General features: G+C 36.2%; 1 protein-coding gene across 1 annotated transcript; it reads left to right on the forward strand.

The window, feature by feature from the left end:
• The first annotated feature begins 860 nt into the window (after positions 1 to 860).
• Positions 861 to 8,997, forward strand: LOC144562594 (protein ROOT HAIR DEFECTIVE 3-like). The gene is made up of 23 exons (XM_078311784.1): positions 861 to 1,004; positions 1,539 to 1,711; positions 2,588 to 2,654; positions 2,744 to 2,846; positions 2,962 to 3,032; positions 3,184 to 3,247; positions 3,332 to 3,397; positions 3,483 to 3,530; positions 3,623 to 3,685; positions 3,772 to 3,828; positions 4,093 to 4,251; positions 4,329 to 4,397; positions 4,508 to 4,599; positions 4,750 to 4,828; positions 5,035 to 5,200; positions 6,251 to 6,375; positions 6,476 to 6,738; positions 6,996 to 7,092; positions 7,218 to 7,373; positions 7,460 to 7,564; positions 7,939 to 8,033; positions 8,123 to 8,219; positions 8,338 to 8,997. Exons 2-23 carry the CDS (start codon positions 1,564 to 1,566, stop codon positions 8,578 to 8,580), a joined length of 2,433 nt encoding a protein of 810 aa, XP_078167910.1. The 5' UTR covers positions 861 to 1,004; positions 1,539 to 1,563; the 3' UTR covers positions 8,581 to 8,997.
• The last annotated feature ends 312 nt before the right edge of the window (positions 8,998 to 9,309 follow it).

The following is a 9,309-nucleotide window of genomic DNA, read 5'->3' on the forward strand; positions in this document are numbered from 1 at the left end:
GGGAAGAACAAGGAAGAATTCAACCGAGCAGAGAATAATTGTGGGTTTTTTTGTCAGGGGGCGGCGGTTTGGTATAAAATAGTAGAAAATGAGATTGCTTAAACCTTTCGGCAGGAGATTGCATCAGCTCCTATCAACTTTATACACCTGTGACCTGTATTTCTTGGACTTTGCGCCCAATAAAGTAACCCCAAAAAAAAATTAAAAAAAATTGGAGCACCAAGCACATTTACCCATCACTTAATTCTTTGGACCTAGCGTGACACCCACATTTACCCATCACTTAATCTGATTCGTTCGTTTCGAATCGAACAGACCAGATTAGATCTTGCCTGAATTTAAAAAAAAATCAAAATTTGGTGAACCCTTAGTCCAGTCCGTCCGATCCGAAACGAACGGACCAGATTAAAAGCTCCGCATAGCTCCTCACGGAAAAACTCCGCAGAAAATAGCGTTCCTCCTAACACCAGGTCCACAACCGAGTGTATCATTCAATTGGATCTTTTGCCTTTGTTTTGTTTTAAAGCTTGTTAGATTTTTTTTGTTATCATTGCTTGATTGCTTCGTAATCATTGGCGAAATTAATACAGCTATCGTGCTATTAACATAGGCGGAGCAAGTATTAATCATACAACGCTTGTAGAAAAATTAAGAAGGCGGTTGCTGGGCCCAGCCCAGGTCGGTGTGGTCGGTCTCTGTTACAGTGGGCCCACTTCCACTCCTTTTATTTTGCAACGGAGAAACTTTTGTTCGGTCAAGAAAATGATTTTAAAAAGTCCTCTCAGAAGTTAACAATTTAAAAAATAAGAAAAATTGTACTGTTGGCTTGGCGTATCGAGTAAAGAAAAAAAAAAGAGTTTATTTTTAGTCGTATTTTTAAAAAGTGCTGGATCGGTCTCTGTCGGTCTTTCATATACATCTCTCTCTCTTCTTGCGCTATCAATTTCTCGATTTCTCCGGCGATCGGCTCCGTCCCGAACAAATCGCGCTTTTCTCGATCACTCGTAAGCTCCTTTTCTCTGTATCAATTTTTTTTCGCCAAAACCTCGATGTCGATCTGGATTGATTAGCTGGGATTCATCTGTTGTGATCTTTGTAATTTAAATACCCTACGTCTTCAAATGAGCTTACCGGTAGGCAGAAATAGTTTGATATTTTCTTCTGGAGCTAAATCATCTCAAAATATGCTAGCTTTGTTAATTGTGTCCTTTGATTTTGTAGTGGTGGTTCCGGGATTGTTAATTCAGTCCGATAAAACAAATTTTGTAATTACATCTCTGTATTAGGCTCGGGCTTTCCATTCATATGATTTTACAAGGGTATAATTTTAAACCAGTGTATTTTAGCATTTTGAGCTTCAGTGCATTGTTTTGCTATATTGAAAAATCTGCAAAGGTCATCAATGCCTTATTTGGTTTGGTTATTACTATCTTCGTGTAGACATTGATAAGCATGCTAACTGAACTTCTCTTACAAAGACATGGTTTCTTCCAAGTCAAGAATTCAGAAAGCTAAATAGAACCTGAATTTGTGGACAGATTGAGCTGATCTGGTTTTAGAGACATGGCGGAAGAGTCCTGCTCCGTGCAATTAATTGATGGAGATGGTGAATATAATGTTTCTGGTGTCGAGAGTTTCATGAAGACCATTAAGCTGGCAGAATGTGGCCTTTCTTATGCAGTTGTCTCAATTATGGGCCCACAAAGCAGTGGTATGTTATTTTAGTACTTTCCTGTAACATTTCTGTTAGGGTGCTATATTGGTCTCAATTTGGGTACTGGTGATGGAGATTCATTACATTCCCTTTCTTTTTTGTTGTTTATATAACGGCTTTTTCTTCGTTCTTTTTCTTTAGTTAAGGGTTAGACTAAGTTGACAATTTTACAATTGAAAATTAATGACAGTTCAATAACTTAAAAATTTGCAATGTTTTAGCCCATGTAAGGCATAGAGATAGCCCCTCTATACAACTTCAAGATTGCAAATTTAATAGAGGGGCTATCTCATTGCCTTACATGGGCTCTTGAGCTTATGCTATAGTTTTTAAATTCTGTTATGTAGATTCAAAACAATTGGTGAGATTATCAAGATAAGTAGTGATATGATCCTATACCTTCTGTTCATTGTGTGATAAGAGTTTTCGGTGGCTTCAGTTACTTTGTTTTTTATGCTTTGGGGTATGGCAAAGATATTCAATTATTCATGTTAACTGTACTAGGAAATTGCTAATTAACCCATTTTTGTACCTTTCTGGTCACTGTTGGTCCTTCATGCCATTACTAAGCATGAGTTATAGACCCTTGTAACAAATTTTGTAGACATCATATGATATATGCTGTAAAAGAATGAAATGCATTCCTTTTATCCTTTAAACCCCCATTTCGTAAGAACTTCCCATGTTGTATTTTCTCTCGGTAAAAGTTAGGAGAAATAATGGGGAAATTCTAAGCAGAGTGGTACGGTTATTCCACTTGCTTTGTTTCTAGTATGTAAGATGTTTGATGTTTTGAAGAAGTATATAGGAAATACTTTTAGTGCTTGAAGGGTCCATGGGTTTTTGGTTCTTTAAATGTATGGTGTTTGACAGGAAAGAGCACACTTATGAATCATCTTTTCAAGACAAACTTCAGAGAGATGGATGCTTTTAAAGGCAGGCATGTTACTTCTAAAACCTGCAACTGCAAATTGTACTATTTTAATTTTCAGTTATTGTATCTCTTTCCTAACATGGTGAAAACTTCAGGTCTCAAACTACAAAGGGAATCTGGATGGCTAGAGGACTAAATATTGAACCTTTGACCATCATAATGGATTTAGAGGGTAGTGATGGAAGGGAGCGGGGGGAGGTAACCCTTTTTTTTTCTAATATCCTCTTTATCATTTTCACTTAATACCTGAGAGATCTTATGTTTCTTTTCCTTGGAAATAATATTGAGTGAAGCGGTGTTTTGTTATTTCCAGGATGATACAGCTTTTGAGAAACAGAGTGCTCTTTTTGCTTTAGCTGTCTCTGACATTGTACTAATTAACATGTAAGTGAATTCTCTCTCATCATGTATGTTGCGTTGACCATGTTAAATCGTAACAAATGCCTTTCCTGCATAATTTTTCTTTTTCAACACAAGTAAAAAGCTTACTACCAATATTTCTTGCATAAGTTGCAATAACTATTTGTTCTCTTAGGTGGTGTCATGATATTGGTCGAGAGCAAGCTGCAAATAAGCCTCTTCTGAAGACAGTTTTTCAGGTTTATTTTGGTGTTAATTTCTTATTGTTATCTTCCATTTTTTTGACAAATTGTTAAAAGTTTGGTATTACTATACTGTTTCAGGTTATGATGCGGTTATTTAGCCCCCGCAAGACGACACTATTGTTTGTCATACGTGACAAAACCAGAGTAAACGCCTCTCTCTACCATGTCAATCTTTGGATGCATGTATAACTTTTGGTTACCCTAAACTTGTTTTTTTATGTTTAAACAGACACCTTTGGAGAATCTAGAACCTATTCTGAGGGAAGATATTCAAAAGGTAATAGGTCCTTTTGCATATTTGTTCTATTTGAATAACCTTTTTTTAAACTTTTGTCAATTCTTGTTGTTGAGTTTCTTGTATTATTACAGATATGGGATGGTGTTCCAAAGCCACAAGCTCACAAGGATACCCCATTGAGTGAATTTTTTAATGTAAATCTACCTAGCATAGTTGCTTTCTCCACATCTCTTCTTTTTTACTTTTGTGATAGCAGTATTGTAATTAATTTTCCATCCAGGTGGAAGTCACAGCTTTGTCAAGTTATGAGGAAAAAGAAGAACAATTCCTAGAGCAGGTGAGATTGACACACCAGTCACTTATCTCTGTATCAAAATGGTTGGGCCCATTAACAGTTCATTTCACTGGCTTACGAGTCTTTAGAAACCGTTTCTTTTGTTTCAACTTATTTTCTTCCCTAGTTGACTGATTAGTCAAGTCCATGAATGAAAGATTTTTGTCAAGACACTGAAATTAAAATCCAATATAAGTGTTTTTGCCATTCAACTTGCAAGTCTTTGACCTTGTAAATAATTGATTATTTTTCTGTTGAATTCTGAAGGTTGCTAATTTGAGACAAAGATTTAATCATTCAATCGCGCCCGGTGGTCTTGCAGGGGACCGACGTGGTGTGGTCCCTGCATCTGGTTTTTCATTCAGTGCCCAACAAATTTGGAGAGTTATTAAAGAAAATAAAGACCTTGATCTCCCAGCACACAAGGTATTACCTACTTCTTTCCGTGTTTATTTTTCTGCCACTTAACTTGATGGGTATTCAAGTTGTTACATTTTTGGTAGGTTATGGTAGCCACGGTTCGTTGTGAAGAGATAGCCAATGAGAAGCTTGCTAATGTAACTGCTAATGAGGTAATCATATGTTTTCAACCTGTTATAGTTCTATATACATTCAAGAATATTGTGCGATTGTATGTCAATGCTTAAATTAATCATATTATAATTTTGTTGTCATATTTAAGGATTGGATTGAACTTGATGAGGCTGTTCAGCACGATATAGTACCTGGCTTTGGAAAGAAATTAAGTGCTATTTTGGAAAAATGCTTGTCTGAGTAAGTTTGGGAATTCATCTTCTTTGACTTTCTTTTTGATATGTTCAGTTTTTGACTTAGATCCTCTCCAATTGCAACTTTTCGTTAATTATTGTCCCTCACTCTATTATCTGTTTGCTTGTTTATCCTTTTTTCTTATGATCATTGTAGTTATGACGCAGAGGCATTCTTTTTTGATGAAGGTGTTAGAACATCAAAGAGAGAGCAACTTGAGTCGAAACTTCTGCAGGCAATGCCACTTTTTGCTTTTGTTATTTTTCAACTTTGAGAAAATACCACATGAATAATTCCACATCAACATTTAGGATTTATTTATTTCAATTGTAGATTGGGAAAAGTTATTTTGTAGAAAAATCAGCTCCTGTATTATCTCATATTATTCTTTTTGTAACAATTATGTTAGCTTGTTCATTTCTGTGTTATTTTTGGATTCAGCTGGTAAATCCTGCTTATCAAGCAATGTTAGGGCATCTACGCACCAAAACTCTAGATGCTTTCAAAGATGCATTTGAGAAGGCCTTGACAAGAGGTGATGCCTTTGCTATTGCATCTCGTGAGTGCACTGAGGCTTTCTTAGCAAAGTTTGACAAAGGATGTGAAGGTATGTTGCCTGGCCTTCCTGAAATGGAAGCACTCTATTCTTTTTCACCAAATAGTTTATAGTTTTCCTAAGCAAAAAGGTGGTGCAGTGTGTAACACTGTTTTCATCACTGTACCACCTGTTTTTTTTTTTTTTTGAAGGTTAGTGGGCATTTTTCCCACCAACAATTGTATTAATAAAAAAAAGTATCACACAGGTTCCTAAAGTTAGCTAGTCACTCTATTAGTACCACCTGTTTTTTACCCCCACAAACAAATCAAGCAAAAGAAAGACGCAGTACCTGTTTTCATCACTGTACCACCTGGGGAGCTTGTCATGTACTGGTCTTAGTAGATCTACATTTTCATAATTAATTCTCAAATGTGGTATGTTGTCATGATATCTATATATACCTTTCTCAGATTTTAACATCCTTGATCGATAATGTCTTACAGAGTAGCCTACTCTCCTAACTAAAACCAAAACAATACAACAGTATTAAAGGACACCCCTACTGACTGATGAGTTTTATTAAGAAGTTTACCAAAACCACCTCTTAACTTTTTAAGAAATTCACTCCTTCAAGCTGGTATAGTACCAGATTCGAACCAGTAAGGGCTCACATGTTCTCACTGTACTCTGTAGTCCCTCTTAGCGTCAATATCTCTACATCTCCCAGGAAGAAAATGTTGCACCAGTTTTTTCTATTTCCCCTAATCCTATTAACCAATAGGATTTTAGAAAAATCAGTAATGCAGCCAATGATCTAGACTTAGATTTGCTTCATTCAGAGCTGACTTTGTTCCTTTCTAACTGAAGGCTCTAATCACTGCAATAAGTGTTGTCTCACTACATTTTCTAGCATCACTAGATAATCTGTGATTTCCATACAATTTTTGAAACACTAGAAAACTGAAAGGTGCATCTGTTGATATCAGAAAACCACAGCCAGAGCGTTTGTGCCACCGAGCACTGAAACGAATAAATGGTTGATGTTTTCCATTTGATCGCAAAATAAGCAATTGCAAGAACCTGATCGCCTCTTTTACTTATATTTTGCTCTAATTTCAGATGCCAATATCAAGCAAGCAAACTGGGACCCCTCAAAAGTTCGTGACAAGCTTATACGTGATATTGACGCTGAAATTTTGTTTGTTCGTTCCACCAAATTATCTGAACTCACTGAAAAATATGAGGTATGTAAATAAAATGTTAGTCAACCCTGAGTGTTTCTGTTTCTTTACTGGTCTATTGTAGTCATATTACATTTTATTTGCTTTCTTGCAAATATTTTAGAACAAGCTGAATAAAGCACTTAAGGAGCCAGTAGAAGCGCTTTTAGAGACAGCTGGAGACGACACCTGGCCAGCTATTAGAAAATTACTCAACAAAGAGACAAAAGTTGCGGTATCTGGTCTTGAATCAGACCTTGCAGGGTTTGAACTTGATCAAGCAACAGTGGATGAATTGCTGTCAAAATTAGAAAAGTATGCAAGAAGTGTTGTTGAGAACAAGGCTAGGGAAGAAGCCAGCCGGGTTGTGATTCGCATGAAAGATAGGTACTTTTCTCTTTTCCCTTTCCCTGATAACTTCTCCTATATATTTTTCTTTTCCTGGTAATTATGGAAAGAACATTAGTTACAATTGAGGAAAGACTTTGCATAATCTACCAGAAGAATGCTTTCTGCGCTTTTGGCAGTAGCTTACTGCTTATGGCTTGCAATAAGCTCAAGTCATTTATGGTAAAGAACAGAGGCTGTCCAGATGACCTAAAAAGAAAAGCTTAGGAGATTCTTTCTTCTTTTTATGTTTCTAGGTTCTCTACATTGTTTAGCCGCGATCCTGACTCGATGCCAAGAGTATGGACAGGAAAAGAAGATATTAAAGCCATTACTAAGACAGCTCGCTCTGCGGTATTATTAAATATCTAAATTATTTGTGCTAATTATTATTCGTTTAATGCATTTTTAAAAAAAGGGTTGTATTTACAATTACTAGCAATAATGCCTATAGTTTTATTTACATTTCCTACTTGTAGTCAATGAAATTACTTTCTACTCTGGCGGCAATTCGGTTGGATGAAGAGAAGGATGACATAGAAAACACACTCTCTCTTGCTTTAGTCGAGACCTCTAAGACAGGCGCCATTAAGGACAGGGGACTTGACCCTCTTGCTTCAAGCACCTGGGAAACGGTTTGTATTTTCCGTCTTTATTTCTAGATTAATAAATGTTTCCAAAATTGGTCCATTTATGTTGCTTTGGTTTCATGATTAATCAGATCCCAAATGAGAAAACATTGATAACACCAGTCCAGTGCAAAAATATGTGGAGACAATTCAAGTCTGAGACAGAGTTCACTGTCACTCAAGCTATTTCTGCTCAGGTATATTAAATATTGTGCTATTGCTCTTTTGATTGAACCAAGTTTAGAGAGAGAATCTAAATGAACATTTATTCTACTTGTATCTAGTTCCCGAGGTTGGTTTAATTTCACGTGCACTGCGGTAGTTTAAAATACAACTTTCTTGCTAAATCAATAATCCCATGTGTAGCCATGCAATACATAGGGAATATTGTCTACATGAGAAACTGAAAACATCTAATGCACTATGATTGAGTAATTGGGAAAGGAGCTACGTATATATACATATGGTATTTGCACCTGTCGGCGGGAGGGCCGGATGAGATATATCTCATCTCTGCAGGAGTGTGCATGATATTTCAGTTTTGTAAATGTGTTACATGTGATAATTTCAGGAAGCACATAAGAGAAACAACAACTGGCTGCCACCTCCGTGGGCCATTGGTGCAATGTTTATTCTGGGCTTCAACGAGTTCATGGTTTTGCTAAGGTAATTATGAAAGGTGACATGGTTGGTTACCTGACATTACCTAATTCAAGTTAAGCTACGTTTTCTGACTTCTGAATAATATCTTCTAGGAACCCCTTATGGCTGGCTGTGATATTTGTTGCATATCTTGTTGGAAAAGCAATGTGGGTGCAACTTGACATAACGAGTGATTTTCGTCATGGATTTGTAAGTATGATTAAACCTTTATATTTTCTATTATTGAAGTTCTTTGATTTTGGTATGGCAGCTTCAAATTTTGTTGTTTGTGATCATTTAATTTATTATCAAAATTTGTCTCGTGCAGCTGTCTGGTGTGCTTTCATTGTCCACAAAATTTGTGCCCACGATAATGAACATGCTAAAGAAGTTAGCTGAAGAGGGTCAAAGACCCAATGCGCCAGATCAGCAGCAGCGGGCCCCGGAAATGAACTCCAAGAGCTTTGGAAATGGTGTACATAATAATATGAACTCATCATCCAGTAGCACTTCATCTAGCGTCACCTCGTCAGATGGTTGTACCGAGATCTCCAGTCCCCTCAAACAATGAAGTAGAGATGTTGTTATACAAGTTTTTTTTTGCTTGTTAGAAATAACAGTATCCAACACCTCCAATCTGGTATTTCTTGTACTTTATTGGGTCTTTGGTTATTTATGGGCCGATTTATGAAGACTCCTCTCGTTTTATGAAGTGAGAGAGACTACTTTTGTTCATTTGTTTTTGGCAAGTTTTCTAGGATGGAAAGATCATTTGTGTGGTGGTGCCTATTTTTGGGATACAATGTTATGGCTGGGTGTAATGATTCTATGTGATTTTATATTTATTATGGACGTGTTGTTTTCATTTCTAGACAAAGCAATAATGAGAGGGCCGAGATCGTAGTTTTTATATACTCTCAAAAAGAGAATGCATTGTTTGTTTTGGACTAAGAATAAATAAAAGCAAACGCGCAAGGGGTCCAAAACATTCTTTTTGAAATTAAATTCATACTGGTTTGCATTCCCGTTAAATATTTGATAATCGATAAAATATGTAATATCTTCTTATATCATGCATGCCACCGTATATTATTTTTTACTAATTTATGGGTTTTAGTTGTAAACGTGTGAAAAACATTTGACATATAAAGTTTCCAGATAACAATGACTTGTGATTAGTAGTCTACTCGATCTTTTTGGATGATGGAGAACGAATTATTTATATTTTGGACTGTATTTGTTATGTTATTATAGTATGTTATTAACTTTATGATGGGTGAACCTAGCAGTTGTGGGACAT

This window comes from Carex rostrata, chromosome 12, assembly GCF_964058835.1.
Source record: "Carex rostrata chromosome 12, lpCarRost1.2, whole genome shotgun sequence".
Lineage (NCBI taxonomy): Eukaryota > Viridiplantae > Streptophyta > Magnoliopsida > Poales > Cyperaceae > Carex > Carex rostrata.

Bases quoted from the DNA above. Each gene is read 5' to 3' on its own strand.
- LOC144562594 (XM_078311784.1), top strand. From the start codon at position 1,564: ATGGCGGAAGAGTCCTGCTCCGTGCAATTAATTGATGGAGATGGTGAA. The intron at 4,600-4,749 runs GTAAGTTTGGGA...TGATCATTGTAG, and splicing joins TTGGAAAAATGCTTGTCTGA to TTATGACGCAGAGGCATTCT. The intron at 7,565-7,938 runs GTATATTAAATA...TGATAATTTCAG, and splicing joins CTCAAGCTATTTCTGCTCAG to GAAGCACATAAGAGAAACAA.